The sequence below is a fragment of the Sminthopsis crassicaudata genome, chromosome 3 (genome assembly GCF_048593235.1).
Source record: "Sminthopsis crassicaudata isolate SCR6 chromosome 3, ASM4859323v1, whole genome shotgun sequence".
NCBI classification, from domain to species: domain Eukaryota; kingdom Metazoa; phylum Chordata; class Mammalia; order Dasyuromorphia; family Dasyuridae; genus Sminthopsis; species Sminthopsis crassicaudata.
In genome coordinates this window covers 580,718,383-580,738,108 of record NC_133619.1, presented here as the reverse complement: position 1 = coordinate 580,738,108, position 19,726 = coordinate 580,718,383, and the positions used below count along the sequence as shown (strand labels likewise).

Here is a 19,726-nt window from a genome sequence, read left to right as displayed (position 1 = left end):
CAGTAGGAAATTACTACACAATGTCCATGATAAATAGAAATACAGCCTCTAATCACCTCCAGTGAGAGGGTTCAAATGCAGGCAGCATAGTTCTCCCCTACACAGTCCAATTCTGTAAAATTAGTCGTATTGGTCAGTGTACAAATGGGTATTTTCCAAGAAGACTGATAACTCTAGAAAATGAAGTTTTATAATTTGGTCTAAGTCTAGGGGGCTATTCCCTTCATTTTGTCACAACCGTAATATAAAGAAGCAATATTGTATAATGGATATGGAACTGGTCTTGAAGCTAGGCAGAGGTGAGTTTAAAGTCTTCTCTGATTTATACCAGCTGTGTAATCCTGGGACCTGTTACCTATGCTCTCAACACTTTGGAAAATGCTCTAAAGCTGTAAGTTTTAGAGATGACATCAACATGTATTAGTAAATGGAAGTTTCTAATTCTCATTTTTTAATATAAACAAAACAAGAGCCTCATCCTCATCCCCACCCTGGTTTTATACTATTAAACCCTCATTCAGGGTTTCTCCAGTTTGAGCCTTGGCACTATACACCAACAGTTCCCTATTATATCTAATACTCGATTTAAGATTTGCTTGGTCCTCAGGCCATAGATGATAGGGTTCAAAGTGGGGGGAATGACCAAATAAAAATCAGCAAGTAGCACCTGAGTGTACAAAGGCACTACATCTTGTCCAAACCATTCCACATAATGGGATATCATTCCAGGGAGATAGTAGAGCACCATGACCCCTACATGGGAGCCACATGTGCTGAGAGCCTTGAATTGGGCATCCCTGGAAGAAAGTCTAAATACTGCTTGCAAAATCAGGGAATAGGAGGCAGCAATAAAGGATACATCAGAACCTACAATGATCGAAGAACCAATGAGACTATAAAGGCTGCTGGGCATATAATCAGCACACGCCAACTTGGCCACAGCCATGTGCTCACAGTACGAATGGGGGACCATGTGGAAGGCACAGAATGGCAGTTGGATCACCATCCAGCTCAGTGGAGTCATGATCACAATAGCTCTCACCATGATAGCCAGACTAATCCCCAACATCATATTGGGTGTGAGAATGGTTTGGTAGTGCAGGGGTTTGCAGATGGCCACATAGCGATCAAAAGCCATGGCTAGCAACAACCTTGTCTCAGCAGCAGTGGCTGCATGGACCACATACATCTGAGCAAAGCACGCAGTGAATGCGATGATACCATCACCTGACCAGAAGATGCTCAACATCTTGGGGACCACAGAGGTTGCCATGAGGATGTCGACAACTGCCAGAATGCACAGGAAGTAGAACATGGGCTGGTGCAGAGTACGTTCGACCCAGATCACAGTCAGAATCAGAGTGTTGCCTACAAGAGCCACAGCATACATCAGGCTCAATGGAGCTGCCAGCCAGAGGTGTGCCCTCTCCAGTCCTGGGATGCCCATAAGGGTGAAAGAACTATCCGATATCTGGTTGCAAGGTGATTCCAGCATGACAAGAGAGGCTTCTTTACTGTGGATATAATCACAAAGTTTAAGGAAACAGGAGCCCAGCTTAGACTCTTATGTCAGATCTTCTGTCAGAGGGTACATAGCCACTTTCAAACATGCTGTAAAGGTGACTACTAAATGGGGCAGCATGCTGCATTAGAATGATCTCATAGGTCCCTTTTAGCTCTGAGATTCTTTCCTACAAAAAATATCAGAAACTCAGAGGACTGGATGATCTATTGACATCATGGTAGTAGAGAGAGCCTTGAAGACAAGATTAGGGGAAAGAAGGCATGATCCTTCATCCAAATCCTCTTTCTTTTTAAACCTCAGAAGATGGATGAAAAAAGGAAATGTGTAAGAGAGCAATCTCAGTTGAAGTTGTGCCTGAGAGGGCCACTGATGGGCCTGTCTGGGTATCAGAGACCTTGAGTGAGCAAGGAGCAACCCTCCACTCAGTCAAGGACAGTCTGGCTCTGGGAGCAGAAAAAAAAATCTCTAAATCAATGTGCTGAGGAGTAAAAACTAGGCCAGTGAGGGGTAGAATAAGCAATCCTTCTGTCTGCTCCTGGGAAGGGTGACAATGGTTGGTGATAGGATGAGGGAGGGGTATCCTTGAGCCTTATGTCTGAGAGCCAGGGCTCTAGGCTAGAAGAGGGGAGATGATCATGATTAGACATTGAAACCTTGAGACTCTAGTTCAGGTTCTGAGTCATCCTGCCTGAGAACCTGAGCTTCTGAACTCTAGAGCAGAGAATACCCATACTTTCTTTTTTTTTCCCCTTAGTTTCTTTTTTTTAATTTTTTAAATTACTTTTATAATTATAACATTTTTTTGACAGTATATATGCATAGGTAATTTTTTTAAAATAACATTAACCCTTGTACTCTCTTCTGTTCTGAATTTTTCCCCTCCTTCCCTCCATCCTTTCCCCTAGATGGCAGGCATTCCCATACATATTAAATATGTTATAGTATATCCTAGGTACAATATATATGTGCAGAATTGAATTTTGTTGTTGTTGTTGTTGCAAAGGAAGAATTGGATTCAGAAGGTAATAATAATCTGGGGAGAAAAACAAAAAATGTTAACAATTTACACTCATTTTCCAGCATTCCTTTTCTGAGTGTAGCTGATGCTGTCCATCATTAATCAATTGGAATTTGATTAGCTCTTCTCTATGTTGAAGATACTTCCATTAGAATACAAGCTCATACAGTATCATTGTTGAAGTGTATAATGATCTCCTAGTTCTGCTCATTTCACTTAGCATCAGTTGATGGAAGTCTCTCCAGGCCTCTCTGTATTCATCCTGTTGGTCATTTCTTACAGAACAATAATATTCCATAACATTCATATAAAATAATTTATCCAACCATTCTCCAATTGATGGGCATCCATTCATTTTCCAGTTTCTAGCCACTACAAAAAGGGCTGCCACAAGCATTTTGGCATATACAGATCCCTTTCCCTTCTTTAGTATTTCCTTGGGATATAAGCCCAATAGTAGCACTGCTGGATCAAAGGGTATGCAGATTTTGATAACTTTTTGGGCATAATTCCAGATTGCTCTCCAGAATGGTTGGATTCTTTTACAGCTCCACCAACAATGTATTAGTGTCCCGGTTTTTCCACATCCCCTCCAACATTAATCATTATTTGGTTTTGTCATCTTAGCCAATCTCACAGGTGTGTAGTGGTATCTCAGAGTTGTCTTAATTTGCATTTCTCTGATCAGTAGTGATTTGGAACACTCTTTCATATGAGTGGAAATAGTTTCAATTTCATCATCTGAAAATTGTCTGTTCATATCCTTTGACCATTAATCAATTGGAGAATGGCTTGATTTCTTATAAATTAAAGTCAATTCTCTGTATATTTTGGAGATGAGGCCTTTATCAGAACCGTTAACTGTAAAAATGTTTTCCCAATTTGTTACTTCCCTTCTAATCTTGTTTGCATTAGTTTTCTTTGTGCAAAAACTTTTTAAATTTGATGTAATCAAAATTTTCTATTTTGTGATCAATAATGATCTCTAGTTCTCCTTTGGACACAAATTTCTTCCTCCTCCACAAGTCTGAGAGGTAAACTATCCTATGTTCCTGTAATTTATTTATGATCTCGATCTTTATGCCTAAATCTTGGACCCATTTTGATCTTGTCTTAGTATGTGGTGTTAAATGTGGGTCCATGCCTAGTTTCTGCCATATTAATTTCCAGTTTTCCCAGCAGTTTTTGTCAAATAATGAAGTCTTATCCCCAAAGTTGGGATCTTTGGGTTTGTCAAATGCTAGATTGCTATTTTTATTCACTATCATGCCCTGTGACCCTGACCTATTCCACTGATCAACTAGTCTATTTCTTAGCCAATACCAAATGGTTTTGGTGGCTGCTGCTTTATAATACAGTTCTAGATCAGGTACAGCTAGACCACCTTCATTTAATTTTTTTTTTTTTTCATTATTTCCCTTGAAATTCTCGACCTTTTGTTCTTCCATATGAATTCTGTTGTTATTTTTTCTAGGTCATTAAAATAGTTTCTTGGGAGTCTCATTGGTATAGCACTAAATAAATAGATTAGTTTAGGGAGTGTTGTCATCTTAATTATATTCCCTCGGCCTATCCAAGAGCACTTAATGTCTTTCCAATTATTTAACTCTGACTTTATTTTTGTGGCAAGTGTTTTGTAATTCTGCTCATATACTTCCTGACTTTCCTTTGCATATTCATTATTTTAAGTTTAGCCCCTACATTCAAAGTGCAGGTAACCTATGGGCATCAACTCTGGCACTGACATGAATCACGCTCCTCCCCTCCCATATGATGGGTATACTTTGGTATTTTGACTATAGATGAAACCTATGATAAAATCATATTCAGGTAAAAGCAATGTTGAAGTCTTATTTCCATAATTCCAAATGAAGAAATAGGAATCATTGAATTCTCTAATAAATGTTTGAGATGAAGGGGGAAAAGGATCAAGTTGAGAAAGAGAAATGATAGACTAGACGAATGACATGGAAACTCATGATCCAGAATAGAGTCCTTTTGTTTATGCCCAGGACTTAGCACAATTCTTGGCATATATTAAGTACTTAAATGTTTATGCTCATCTGTTACATCAGCAAGCAATTTTTGTCAACTTGATGTGATTCTAGAGCTCTTAATAAACACTACAAAGGAAGTAGTATTGTGTGATGGATTAAGCACTAAGCTTGGGATGAGAATAACTGTTAATGAAAGAGAGTCACCATTATTGGAGGGTTTCAAGTGATAGGGAAATGATCACTTGACAAATATAATGTAGAGAGATTTCCAATTCAGGTACCTAGATCATAGGTATCAAATACACATGGCCATTATTAAACCCAGTCAATGATGAATCAGATCAAAATGAAATTGGAATTTCTTATAGAGTCTCCATATCTCCATAGGGATATTTACAAGTTATTGCTTAAATTTTTTTCAGGTGTCTGTTCAGGCTCTCTGCTGACCATGTAATAATTGGTAATTGAATCTACCATGAAGCAGGCACCCTTGGAGATGCTCTGATTACTGGTGTTAAGGGTAGTAAGAATAGGTTCAGGGACAAGAGATCAGTCTTTATTAATCCACAGTTTAGACAGGTTCCAGGAATATATCTGCATGAGGAAGTCAAAGTATAACAAAATCCAGATGATAAGTAGCAATAAAAGAGACAGGAGAAGTTGGCAGAGGAAACTCCAATGCCTAGGAAAGGGTTTTGAAAGTTTTAGGGGTAGCTTGATGAACCTCAGGGTAGTACAGTGCTTGGTCAATGCCATAGCCCAAAGTTTGTGCTTGTGAATGATGTATTTCAGGCCTTGAGGGCATCTACTGAGACAAGTTCAGTATGGATAGTTCTTGAATCAGTCCCCAAGGTGATTTACCTAGTCCTAGCCCAATGATTTCTATTTTATGAATGTACCTTGAGAAGGAAAAATTAGTGTCAGTCACTTTGAGTGGCTGAAATAGCAACATGAGCATGGGCAATGGCTTTTGACCTTTCTTTGCCTGAAATATAAGAGAGTCCCATCTAATGACTTCTCTATTAACTAGTAGCCAAACTATTCCCCCTTCCTTGCTGTTCCTTATATAGTTCTTCTGCAGAGTAGCTTAAACCTAGTTTCTAGGTTAAGAAAGTGAAGGCAACCACTGTACAATTCTTTTTCTAGGATTTGGACTATGGAAGGGAAGAAATTGATGATGGATCATTTGAGAATAGCCTTTTTTGAAACTATTTGACTCTAGCCTTGAGTCAAATAGTTTCAAAATTTGAACAAAATATGGTGAAAAAGAAAACCATAATTATTATTGCATTGCTATGATTTTAAAGTTCAAGTACTAAGAAAACATATCCCATTGCTCTATGGGAATGCTTGCCTACTTGTCAATTCACTTAGGCCAAAAATGGAAGCAGTGTACCATGGTGGAAAAAATCTTGGATCCAGTTCAAAAACAGAAAGACTGGGTTTGAATATAACTGCCATTTTTTACCTGTGATTTTCAACACATAATCCAAATGTTCTGACTTTTAGTATCCTCATCAGTAAAATGAAGTGTTTGGACTGGAGTGACCTATAATTTTTCTTTTTTTTGGGTACTCTATAACTCCAAGTCTTCTTAATTGCATTCACCTCAGATATCCAGATTATTACCAAGTCTTGTTACTTCTATCTTCAAAACACCTGTTTCTCATGCATGCTCCCTTCTTAGCACAAATACAATTACTACACTGTTGTAAGCATTTACTACTTCACATTCAGACAATTGCAGTAATATTCTGTTTTGTCTCCCTGCCTTCAGACTTTTTTGTTGTCATTCATTTGTCAAATCCATCTTCTTAATGTACTTCGACTTCCCCAATCAAAAAAACTATAAGAGTTCCTTAATGCTTCTAAGATTAAATATCATATCTCTTCATCCTTCACCTTCTTCCCTCTGAGATTCCCTGTCATTCATGCTCTCTATATAAACATGGCTTGTTTGTGTAGTCCATAATTAATTGTATTAATTAATTGTATCCATTAGAATGTGAGCTTTTTGATGATCTTTTTTTGTTTTTATATCCCCAGCACTTAGATGTCTACCTGGTATATACTAAGTGATTAATAAATGCTTATTTACTGACTGCATTGAGTACTCTTGATAGATCTTGTCAAGAAAAACAATTGATGCTGAATTATTCCAAGAGCTTTTGGATGCTACCACTTTATTGATATATTTTATTTTTTTCATGAGTAGAATTTCTCCCCCCTTCATCTACAAAGTTTCTATTCCATATAAAAAAAAATAAAGAGAGAAAATCAGCCAAACTTATTAAAAAATCAGCCAAACTTATCAACACATTGAAAATACCTGCAAAAATATTCACTATTTCACACCAATTGTCCTCCCACTTCTGTAAAGAAGTAGGATGGGAGTATCTTCTCATATTTCTTCTTTGTGTCCATGTTTGTTCATATGAAATTGGCAGCTGCATCTTAAAAATTCCTCCTTTAAGAATAAGACTGAGTGAAGAACAGATACAAGAAACTTCTTTTGGGCTTCTCCTGCCTGATGGAAAAGCAGGCATTCTTCACAAGTCACTGGGGACTTGTTAGGGAGTTGGTTAGTATCTGAGTTGCTCAGGAAGAAAATTGGTATTGGAAAAAGAAACCTCATATACCTTGCAGCAGACAGCAAACATGATAGCATATTGACTGGTTGGAACTACTTTAACTGCTAGTGCCATTAGTCGTTAAAGAGCAGAAGGGTCCAAAAGCCAATCCTCACCAGTCTATAATTTATTCAAATCTGAGGAAATATTCTTGGGTTTTAGGTGGTATTGTTGGTGCTCAGATTCCTGAGTGTTATGCAAAGTTTTTGATATGATGGCAAGAAGAAGGATCAACAAGACAGCCAGGATAACAAGGCAAAGAATTTCTATGTAGGAGTAACAACAGCTACAGCGAGTTTCTGACAGTGATGGAGTTGGATTTACTTCCAGAAAGTTCAGTTCTTCATTTTCTTCATAGACTAATGTCAGAGTCCAACAGTCTTTTGTTTCTGGCTGAAGGGTATCCATTGAAATGAGCTAGGTTTGGGTTCTTGTGGTACGAGTCCCAAAAGTTATGGGTTTAGTAGTCCTGGGACAATGATTTCTGTTGAACCAGTTATACCTGTAGAGAGAAGAGTAATGTCAAAGTAACTGATTGAACAACATGGTAATATGGACCTAGGCAGTTGCCTTAACTTTCCTGTCTTACCAAAGAATTCTAGCTTAATGACTTCCCTTTAATCTGCCATCTAAACTCTTTACTCCACCTCTATCCTTTAATATACAACCACAGTAGGGGATAATTTTTTTCCTTCAGTTTTTCTATGACTTAGCTCAAATAGATTTATAAGTGAGAAACACTGTGTGTTCCCCTTTCTAGGAATTGACAGTGAAAGGGAAGAAATCAAGCATGTGGTATCTTAGGAGAGGGTAGAGTCAATTGATCTTGATATTTGAACAAAATCATGTGGAAAACATCATTGGTAAAAGGAAAAAATATAGTTATTAATTTTTATAACATTAAGAAAATCTGTCATATGGACCCACACTTAACACTATATAGCAAGAAAAGATCAAGATGGGTCCATGATTTAGGCATAAAGAATGAGATCATAAATAGATTAGACTTGTGGAGGAAGAAGGAATTTATGAACAAAGGAGAACTAGAGATCATTATTGATCACAAAATAGAGGATTTTGATTACATCAAATTAAAAAGCTTTTGTAGAAACAAAACTAATGCAAACAAGATTGGAAGGGAAGTAACAAATTGGGAAAATAGTTTTACAGTTAAAGGTTCTGATAATGACCTCATTTCCAAAATATATACAGAACTGACTCTGAAACTGATTTTATAAGAAATCAAACCATTCTCCAATTGATATCAAACCATTGAAATCAAACCAAATCACTACTGATCAGAGAAATGCTAATTAAGACAACTCTGAGATATCACTACACTCCTGTAAGATTGGCTAAAATGACAGGAAAAAATAATGATGAATGTCGGAGGGAGTGTGGGAAAACTGGGACACTGATGCATTATTGGTGGAGTTGTGAAAGAATCCAAACATTCTAGAGAGCAATCTGGAATTATGCCACCAAAGTTATCAAACTCTGCATACCCTTTGATCCAGCAGTGCTACTACTGGGCTCATATCCCAAAGAAATACTAAAGAAGGGAAAGGGACCTGTATGTGCCAAAATGTTTGTGGCAGCTCTTTTTGTAGTGGCTAGAAACTGGAAAATGAATGGATGCCCATCAATTGGAGAATGGCTGGATAAGTTATGGTATATGAATGTTATGGAATATTACTGCTCTGTAAGAAATGATCAACAAGATAAATATAGAGAGCCTTGGAGAAACTTTCACATGAATTGATGCTGAGTGAAATGAGCAGAACCAGGAGACCACTATACACTTCAACAACGAAGATATATTCTGATTGAAGTGGATATCTTCAACATAAAGAAGATCTAATTCACTTCCAGTTGATCAATGATGGACAGAAATAACTACACCCAGAGAAGTAACACTGGGAAGTGAATGTAAATTGTTAGCACTAATATCTGTCTGCCCAGGTTGCATGTACCTTCGGATTCTAATGTTTATTGTGCAACAAGAAAATGATATTCACACACATGTATTGTACCTAGACTATATTGTAACACATGTAAAATGTATGGGATTGCCTGTCATGGGGGGGAGGGAATAGAGGGAGGGGGGGATAATTTGGAAAAATGAATACAAGGGATAATATTATAAAAAATATATATATAATAAAAAATTAAAAAAAAAAAAAAAAGAAAAAGAAATATAGTGAGGAAACTCCGCATACCTATATAGATGGACACCTGTTTTAAATTTATAAGTCCTAGAGAATTGTAAAGAAAATTGTGAGGTTGTCATAGTTTTACTATTCTGAGATTTCTATATTAATTATAATTATTAAACAATTGCATTATTATATTTTATAATTTATATATTATATTTTATTATAATAACAACCATAATTATAAAACCAATTCAAAAATAAGTATTTTGGATTTAGTATCAAAGGACCTGAGTTGGAATATTCGCATTGTAGGTCTTCTACTATATGACTATGGGAAAATCACTTAAACCATTTAAGCCTATTTTCTTCATCCACAAAATAAAGTGAATGGATTCATTGAAAAAAAAAAAAAAAGAAATGATCAACAGGATAAATATAGAGAGCCTTGGAGAAACTTTCACATGAACTGATGCTGAGTGAAATGAGCAGAACCAGGAGACCACTATACACTTCAACAACGAAGATATATTCTGATTGAAGTGGATATCTTCAACATAAAGATCTAATTCACTTCCAGTTGATCAATGATGGACAGAAACAGCTACACCCAGAGAAGGAACACTGGGAATTGAATTTAAATTTTTTGCACTATTGTCTTTCTACCCAGGTTACTTATACCTTTGGAATCCAATTCTTACCATGCAACAAGATATTTGGTTTTACACACATATAATGTATCTAGGTTATACTGTAACACATTTAATATGTATGGAATTGCCTGTTACCTAGGGGAGGGAGAAGAAGGAGGGAGAGAAAATTTTGGAAAAATGAATAAAAAGGATAATGTTGTAAAAAAAAAAATTACTCATGCATATGTACTGTCAAAAAATTATAATTATAAAATTAAATAAATAAATATACTTTTCCACTGGGGAAAGAAAAAAAGAAAATCTATCACAATATATTCCTTGTGATTTGCTTTTGTAACCTTTCCCTCTCTCCCAGCCCACTGGTATGGGACTGACTTTATTGGTGAAGGTGAATTATGTGTGTCAAAACTGTTTGAAGGTGGCAAGAAGAAAGAGCTTCAGATTGTTTTGTTTTGTTTTTTTTGGGGGGGAGTCTTTTTAAAAATCTTTAGAGTCACTTTAGGAACATCTGACTTCCAGCTTCAAGAGGGAACCCACTTCAAGCTGCTGAATAAAAAGACTCTTGGAAGATAAGGAAACAAATTCATAAAGCAACTGGGTGGTGCAGTGTGTCCATTCCATCTTAAGTTGGGAAGACCTGAGTTCAAATCCACCATGAGATACTTATTAGCTATGTGATGATGGGAAAACCACTTGACTCTCTTTGCCCTCAGTTTCTCATGTATAAAATGATCTAGAAAAGGAAATGACAAACCACTCCTGAACAACTATAGGCTTATTCATATCCCTATCCCCAGCTTGCTATACTAGAGACATTAGGGAAATTCTCATTGTGTGAGATCTAAGACTTTCTCTTGGTTGAGCTGAGTCACCTCACTGCCAATTGGAAAAGATTCTCTATGCTGTATTGATTTTTAAATTCTCCTGTGTATATCTTCGCTGATTTCTGTTTGAATACTAATTTGAATAAATGGATTTTCTTGATTAAGTGCTATGTGTGTCCATTGTGAAAAAGGCAGTTGATGTAAAAGAGTTCAAGCATTGGATATAAAGCTTGGGGTTCCTCTTTCCCTCTGTCCAAAAATAAAATAGCCACCAGAAGTTAAAGGAATCTCTGTATCCCCACACTTAAATATATTATAAGGATTAAAATGCCAGTGATTTACAGATGAGCAAATAGAAGTTTAGAGAGGGTATGAAGCTTGACCATGGTCATAGAGTTATGACCATGGAGTCACAGCATTGATGCAAACCCCTTATCCAAAGTTGATGAGCATCACAGTAACTGGATGACAGAGAGAATGGAGCACTGAGGGAATTGTTCCTTGGGGCAGGCAGAGAAAAGACTCTGATAGAGATGAATTTAGCCTCATAGTCTCACCCTCTGTGGAGGTTGTTTAATCAAAAGTCTAAGTTATATCAGGCTCACAAGAAATCCATTCAAGTCCCTGAAGTTAAATTTCACTTATAAATCAGCTTATGGCTCACACCATATTTGCTGAACCCCTTTGGATTGACGGGGGTGAAACCTGAAACTTGACTTTTGGGGTGACCTCTGAAACTCTCCTCTGACAGAGACCTATCCTTCAGGACCTTTAAGTGATTTCATTAAGATTAGCCCAGAACAGCTCCCTACTTAGCTCCAACTTAAGTGGTCTCATTCAACTGGAAATCTAGGCCTGGGGGTAGTGACAACATTGAAGGAATCTCATTCAATAGAAGCCCCAGTCTCAGATTTCTTATAAAAAGATAATTTTAAACTCCAAATCTTTGCAGAAGTCTGAAGTAGGAATTATGCTTTGCCAAGGGACCTTGCTGCCTACCAGGACTTTTGCCTGCTATGAAGACATTCTCTTCTCAGTGATAACCTTTTGTTATTCTTCTGCCAGGACCTCTTGCTACTTAGAAGTCTATCTTCTAGCAAAACTGGCTTCTCAGCTATCAGCAAACTTCCCTTTGTCAGTCAGACTTTTTGGATTCATGAATTCTTTCAAGTTGGACCTGTGTCTCTGAAAAAAGTGGGGATTCCCACAGTACTCTGCAGTACCACTAACTACATCAGGATCAGTTCACCATGGCACTCTGCCTCTGGCTGTCTTTGCCCTCTCTTTCCCCCATGCCCATGGTGCTCTCCCAACCCCTACCATGCCTTTCAAACTCCACTATGCCTTCTGGTGTCTTTCTCATTTTTTATGACTTACTAATTCTTTTGGGATGCTAAATCCCTATCAGTTAAGGGCATGCCCGAACCTCATGGGGTGTTTCCTTTCTCCTGGCTACTTGTGAGTTCCACTAGGTTTCCATCATTCATTATTAAAACCTTTTCCTTGTCTGGAGAGCAATCTGGAATTATGCCCAAAAAGTTATCAGAATGTGCATACCCTTTGACCCAGTAGTGCTACTACTAGGCTCATATCCCAAAGAAATACTAAAGAAGGGAAAGGGACCTGTATGTGCCAAAATGTTTGTGGCAGCTCTTTTTGTAGTGGCTAAAAGCTGGAAGATGAAAGGATGTCCATCAATTGGAGAATGGTTGGGTAAATTATGGTATATGAATTTATGGAATATTATTGTTCTGTAAGAAATGACCAGCAGGATGAATAGAGAGAGGCTTGGAGAGACTTACATCAACTGATGCTAAGTGAAATAGCAGAACCAGAAGATCATTATATACTTCAACAATGATACTGTATGAGGATGTATTTTGATTGAAGTGGATATCTTCAACATAGAGAAGAGCTAATCCAATTCCAATTGATCAATGATGGGCAGAATCAGCTACATCCAGAAAAGGAACACTGGGAAATGAGTGTAAACTGTTATCTATACCTTCTGAATCCAATTCTTCCTGTGCAACAAAAATTCGGTTCTACACACATATATTGTATCTAGAATATATTGTAATATATTTAACATGTATAAGACTGCCTACCATCTGGGGGGGGAGGTTGGGGGAGGAAAGGAAAAAAATCTGAACAGAATTAAGTGCAAGGGATAATGTTGTAAAAAATTACCCATGCATATGTACTGTCAAAAAAAAAAAAAGTTATAATTATAAAGTAAAATAAAAATTAAAAAAAAAATAAAAAACCTTTTCCTTGTTATTTGCTCTCTCAACTCTATTTCATATTAACAATACTGGTATTTATGGGATCTTCATTTTGTGTGTAACTTCTTTGCCTAAATAAACCTACTTTTTGTCAAAGAGAATGTCTACTTCTTCAAATAACCTAACTCCAATATTTGATGCTTTCCTAAAATCACATCATCTGCTTCCTACAACCACATCATTTAGCTATATCAACCACATCAAAGTGACTCCAAGTCCCCTCAACAAGTCAACTCTCAATTTTTGCAGATCTGCAAGAAAAGGAATATTTCCCCAAATCAAACTTACCTTTTATATCTTGGTGGATTTCTCTATAAGGAATATGGCTCCAGATGAACTCCAGATTCTGAGCAGAGCTTTCTCAAACTGAGCTAGTACTTGCCTTTTATATTCCTTTTCTTTCCAAGATTCTTCTCCTAAGAGGGAGTGAATTCATAAGGAGGTGTGAATACCAAATAAAATCCTTTTGTTTCCCCTAACCAATCCCTACTCTTCAGTACTTAGTCCCTCATTTAATTAAATCAAATTAAGTTATGCTTTTAAAGTGCTGATACAGTGGTTAACACCTAGTAGATGATTAATAAATATTTACTCCCTCCCCTTTCTTACCTTTCTCCCACAAAAGGTAGCTGTCTTTTCCACACTGTAGGGGAAGATATAAATATTAGTGATGTAAACTGAAACCAGCTTATTCTCAGGAATTGCTCAAATGAGCTCATCCTGTTCTTATTGATTTGTCATTAAGTCAGTTTCCCAAACTGTCTTGTTAAATATAGAATGATGTGCAGCTAGAGATCATCTGGCTTTCTGTTAGAAATTTGAATTCATTCATCCCACCTAAAGCATCTGAGACTATCTTGATTAGCATCTTTTTAGAGAACCAAACTCCTTCCTGGTGTCTCCCTAAATCCTGCTTCATCCTCATTCCTCCACACCCTGAGACTTTCAAAATTCAATCTCCCCAATAGAGAGTTGTTTAGTAAGGCAAGACTTTGCCTTACTTAAATCATAGTTAATTAGGCCCATAATCTATTTCATTTAATCAATGACAAACCTTTTTAACCTATGATGCATGTCCATATCATGGTTGTTTCACGTTGGGAATTGAACCATTACACTATTTTATGATGTTCTTTCATGATTATGCTCTCCCAAATCTACTTCATATTTCTGCCCATATATCACTTCATCCCACCTATTGACTGAGTCCCACCTATTGACAGTGACTCATGAAGTAAAAGAAGTACTGACAACCTTGCCTAGCCTGGACTATTACCTATTCCCCCTCAGTTGGGTCAGACACTGCAGCAGGAATGGAAAAGGTCATCCTTAATGAGCTTAGAAAAGGGGAGACAGGTCCGGACAGTTGGGAGCTTTAAGCTTAAATGCAGCACTTGCAGATGGCCAAGTGGCCTTCAGGTGTGTCTGATCAGAGTTTATTGTAACACCCAAGGCAAAAGCAATTTGAATGCAGACATATCATCACTCAAAATGTTTGTTGCTTTTATAGACAATTGTTCATCAGAAGAGCAAGTCAATCCTGATAGGTGTACATTTCCAAAAGGAGATTGCCTACTGTTGTTGGGGATCCAGGCTTATGATGTGTGAGAATAGGTCCAAGTTTAATAAAAAAGAATTTACTCAATTAAAAAAAAAAAAAAAAAAAAAAAAAGGTAAAAGTTTATTTTGAATCGCTGAGAAAACTTTGTCTCTAAGTGGACAAAAGCTCTTAAAAAATGAAATTTAGAGTTCTTCTAGTAGTTTAAGACAAATTACATAGTTTTATGATCAGAGTTTAGGTCTTGGGGACATTTGAAACAATAGAGAAGTTTTGGGCTTGAATAGGCTTCAGTAAGGTTATAGAAAGTTTGATTGGTGGTAGTTCAAATCTATAGCATGCTTAAGTGGTGGTACTTAACATGAATTCAATTCTTTTGAAAGTTAAATAGTAGTACTTAGCTTTAGTTCAGCTCAATAGAAAATTTGGTTAGTGTCAGCTGAACTCTATAGAAAGATTAATTAGTGGTACTTAACAGAGGGGGGGGTTGGTTTTTAGGCCTAGATAGGATTAAGGAATCTAGTTTCAAGGATTTCTTCTAGAGGAGATTTCTAGGATTTCAAGGATCTCTTCTAGAGGAGAGATTTCCCTTATCAGTGTCACCTCAGAGATGAATTTATAATGATATTTTTAAAGGGATCAAAGCACATGCTGCTTCCCTTTCCTAGACTCTATTTGCCATGTACAAGGACTATCCTATGTTTTGATTTGTAATTGGATTTGCAAGCATTTTGGCCACCCCTTATTAAAGATGTCACAAACAACTAGAAAAAGGGCAGGGGAAATAATGGGTTTAATTATTGAGTTAAATACAACTTATTTGCTCACTTTCTTGATGTCACTGGTTCTCTTCAAAAAGGAAGGACAAACAACCTCTAAGAGCTGTAACTGACCTACTGAGAATTAAGCAACAGAACTAGCTGTGTACAAGTATAATTTTCTTTCTTAAAATAAAATTTTATCATTAACCCATGGACTACTGAATGTGTTGAGGTACAACCCAAGGCTGGAGATGATGAGAGTTGAGTAAAGGGTACCTAGATGAAATTAGGGATAATTGAGGTCTAGTGGCAGGCACTGGATACAGGGAGTCAAATAGAGCTCTCCTGCAACCCTTTTGGGTTCAGCTCAAGGATACAGAGTTAAAGTGTGTGAGAGTCCCCTGTAAAGGGTGTAAAAAATTTACACACCCAAAAACCTAGATTAATAAAAGAAGTTTATTTTGGGGTTTGGAAGTAAGGTTAAATGTAGAAAGATGCCAGGGCTAGGGCTGGGGCCAGGCAGACAGGAACTCTTGGCATAGCCGGCTCCTGCAAAGCGTGGGCTCCAGTTTCCCTCTTTTTATAATGGGGGGCTTTTGATAATCTTGAAATGGACCCATGGGTGAAGTCCCAGATTGGCTTCTGGCTGATTTTGGCCAGACTTAGAATTTAAATAGAATTCAATGGGTTTTTAGATAAGGAGGAAGCTGTTTGTGGGGATTGGGGAGACCTGAGCAGATTAAGGCTGGGACTGCCCAAGTTAGCTCAGATCCCATGGGGGCTGGGAATTAGAAAGGAATCTTAACCCACATCAGAGATAGATTAGTATTTGGACTTTCAGATTATGCTCCTGTGATTGTACATACTATGATATTAAAACATATGGTACCATTTATCTTGGTTGCCAATCTTCAACCATATCCTGTGAATTTAAAGGGAGATCATGCAATTGCTAAAGCACTCCCATTACATTCTTTTGGCGAGGTGAATTTTACTCAAATGATTGGGCAAGAAAACCCCATGTGTACTATTTATATAGAAAACAGGTCATTCTTAGGAATGATTGATACAGGGCCTGATATATCTGTTATAACAAAAATTGATTGGCTTCCTGAGTAGTTGCTTCAAATTCAAATAGTAGCAGGTAATGGAGTAGGCTTTATGGAAAGAGGCAAAAAAGACTCTTGGTGTCCTGAGGACAGTAATTGCAGTAGTATTCAGAAAGTCTTTAAAAACATAGCTCAGTTTCTAAGCTGACAATGCAATTAGAGAGAGTGGAGTTTTATACCTATCGAACTATAAAGATAGGCTTTGGAAAGTTGGAACTCCCCTTTGCTGACTTCGTGGATTTCTCACCTCCACATGTTGGCTTGATTGCCCACCCCCCCAGTAGTATTTATAAAACAATGTTTCTTTATAGAATAATTGGGGAAACTGCTATCTCAATCACTAGTAGAGATAGACAGTGTACAATCTGTGACCCAGGAGGAGAAGTAACATCAGATTAATTGATTCACACTCCTGAAACACAATTTAGTGTTAGTAATTTAAACTTTGACTTTAGGCAAAATAATTTAAGGATATTATGGACCAAACCTTTCATGACTGAGTGTCCTTTGATCATAATCTGTATGAATGTCAGACCATTGAAAAGGTTGATAGACACAGAGAGATTGAATTGTCTTTATCTAATATGGCTGAAAAAATAACTAAAAAAAGAATTGGAAATATCAAATTGTGTTAAAAAAAAAAAAAAGGCATCCATAGCACTCCTTCATCAAGGAGACAGTATGAAGTGGGTGAATCTCCCAGCACAATCAGATAAAAAATTTAAATTTTATCCAGTGCTTGTGGTTACAATTTCAATAAAAGTCACTGAGAATTAGTAAAATTATCTGGGACAAGACCTGGTAAAATATATCTCTCTGATATCAATGCACAAATTCATGTGTGTTGTGAAACCATCCCAGAGTGGGAAAATGTATTGGCTACAGCACCGAGCCTTGCACGTGGGTATGTAAAAATAATATTTGACTCGGCTAATTCAGTAGATGTGGTACAAAGAATTGACACAGCTCAAACTTTTTTTTTTCTTTTTAATACATATTATCAGCTCTTTAAAGAACTTCAAGAGCAAGTGACAGAACACTCAGGTAAATATTATATCTTACATGTCCATTTTCATAATGGACTTTCAGATCATATTTTTTATCATCAGGCTGACAGAGCATTATATGTGAAAATTGTGATAACCAAAGAGGAGTCTAGGAGCATAGCAAAAGTCTGTACAGCTTGCCTTTCAATCTCCTATGCTCCCTATAGGACAAAACCCTTATGATTTGAAATTTAATGTTTTAAGACCAATGGACTCATTTTAAGAGCATCCATATGACTGTGGATATACATTCTCAATTCTTTTTTTTTTTTCATTCTCAATTCTTTATGGCTTCACTCCAATCTGGAGAAGCTATTAGGCATGTGATCAAACATTTTTCCATTGTAGGAATCTCACATGCATTTAAGACAGGTTATGGATTGGCTTATACATCTTCTGTCTGTGGGTCTTTTTGCATTGAATTTGACTTTGCCCATTCTATTGGCATTTCTTATAATCTTACTGGCCAAGTCATTCCTGGACCGTCTGTTTAGATCACCAAGATGTTCCCGTTCAAACAAGAGAAGGGAATTTGGGGATATGCACAAGATGTGGCAATACATACATGTGATTGCTTGCAATTTTAAAATTATTTTGATTTTACATTTTAAAATTATTTTGGTTTTGCTTCTTTTAATTATTTTGGTTTTACATTTTAAAATTATTTTGCTTTTACATTTTAAAATTCTTTGGATTTTACCTTAGCAATGCACTTCTGTCACACACAAAAAGTGCAGCTAACTGACAGACTGACTGACAAAAACAAGAACTTTCTTTCCACACTGATGCGGAAAGGCCTAGATAACACCTGGAAAGGCCAAGTTGGGTCAGGGTTTGGGGCCCTTAGCACATTCTTTTCATTCTAGATGCAGATCCAACAACAGAGGAGTGGATCCCCACCAGAGACATTTATGACCTGGGGATCCAAGTGAAAGACCAGACAACAGCCCAGAGAGACAGCCAGGTGTCAGCAACCCTTCAGATGCTGCTGGCAGCAATGTCCCCGTGATTCCAGAGACAGCAGGCACAGCTTCAATGTAGCAGCTGAAATAGACTGGCTTGGTTGCTGTGCAATATAAACAGACTGTTAAATGGACAATGGGCTTGTGTGCTTCTCCCATGGCTACTCACCATATGGTGTCCTGGGGAGAGGTTTTGCCCTATGTTTTCTATTTAAGGACTATGCCTCTAAATTAGTGGGTGAAAAACCAACATTCCCAACTGCCAATGTTACCGAAGCAATGTTACAGGACATGACTTCCTTTATGTGTACCTTTATCTCTGTTTTGCACCTTTATCTGTGATTTCTTTCAAAAGATGTATTTAAGTACAATAGAACTGTGACAAGTATCATGTATACAAGTGTTCTAGAATATGTGACAAGCTAGAATTGTGACAAGCTAGAACTGTGAACTAGAATTGTGACAATTGTACTAGAATTATGAGAATTGTGAAGAATTGTGACACTCTACCATGGAGACATCCTATCTCACTGACATCCTGCCTCTTTGGTATCTTATCTCCTTGGTTATGATGCTATTGAGTGGGTTAAACATTGTGTTACCCATGTTTGGTTATGAGAACAGTTGAGCCTAGTTCTCACTGTCATACCTTTGTTTATTGTTCTGTTGCATCCCACCTCCTTGAGCATGATACTTGGTGATCACATTGATCAAGGGAACTATAGTTGATGCTAAGTAGCTTGATTAGATAAGTGGTCCCTGCATTGAAAGAGAGGGGAATTGTAAGGGGCCATTAGAGAGGACACACTAGGGCAGTTAGGATATAACATAAGTCTATGGCCTAGAGGTCCCTGGATGTGATGAGTTATGAGTACATAGGGACTTTCTTTGTGGTTGGGACCCAGAGCTCAGCCATGGGGAGAGAGAGACTAAGAGAGTTCAGGAGGTTATAGAGTGAGGTGTAAACAATGTGAATAAATTCTAAGTTTGGCTGCTAAAACTCTTGGGTGCTCTGTTGTGCTTAAACTATGTCTATATGAGATAGCAGGCAGAGGAGTTCTGAAGGCCTCAGGAAGAGGTAAGATTGATATTAATGTTTACCAGAGATTTCTCTGATGCTCTGGGAATTAGGAGAGACTGGCAATAGCTAATGAAATGATAGCATGTTGCACTTGTTCAAGCTGAATACCATCTGCTACTTGATT

At 37.3% G+C, this 19,726-nt stretch overlaps 1 protein-coding gene and 1 long non-coding RNA gene across 2 annotated transcripts; both read right to left on the bottom strand.

Moving 5' to 3' along the window:
- Window positions 1-517: 517 nt before the first annotated feature.
- LOC141562432 (olfactory receptor 52I1-like) lies at window positions 518-1,495 on the bottom strand. The gene has a single exon (XM_074302472.1). The coding sequence runs from the start codon at window positions 1,493-1,495 to the stop codon at window positions 518-520; it is 978 nt and encodes a 325-aa protein (XP_074158573.1).
- A 5,263-nt stretch (window positions 1,496-6,758) lies between these two features.
- LOC141559840 (uncharacterized) lies at window positions 6,759-14,433 on the bottom strand. The gene is made up of 4 exons (XR_012487582.1): window positions 14,362-14,433; window positions 13,695-13,728; window positions 13,374-13,501; window positions 6,759-7,672 (listed from the first exon to the last, which is right to left on the bottom strand). It is a non-coding gene; the product is annotated as an uncharacterized LOC141559840 (long non-coding RNA).
- Window positions 14,434-19,726: the final 5,293 nt, after the last annotated feature.

Coding starts and splice junctions, on each gene's coding strand:
- LOC141562432 (XM_074302472.1), bottom strand. CDS start 1,495: ATGCTGGAATCACCTTGCAACCAGATATCGGATAGTTCTTTCACCCTT.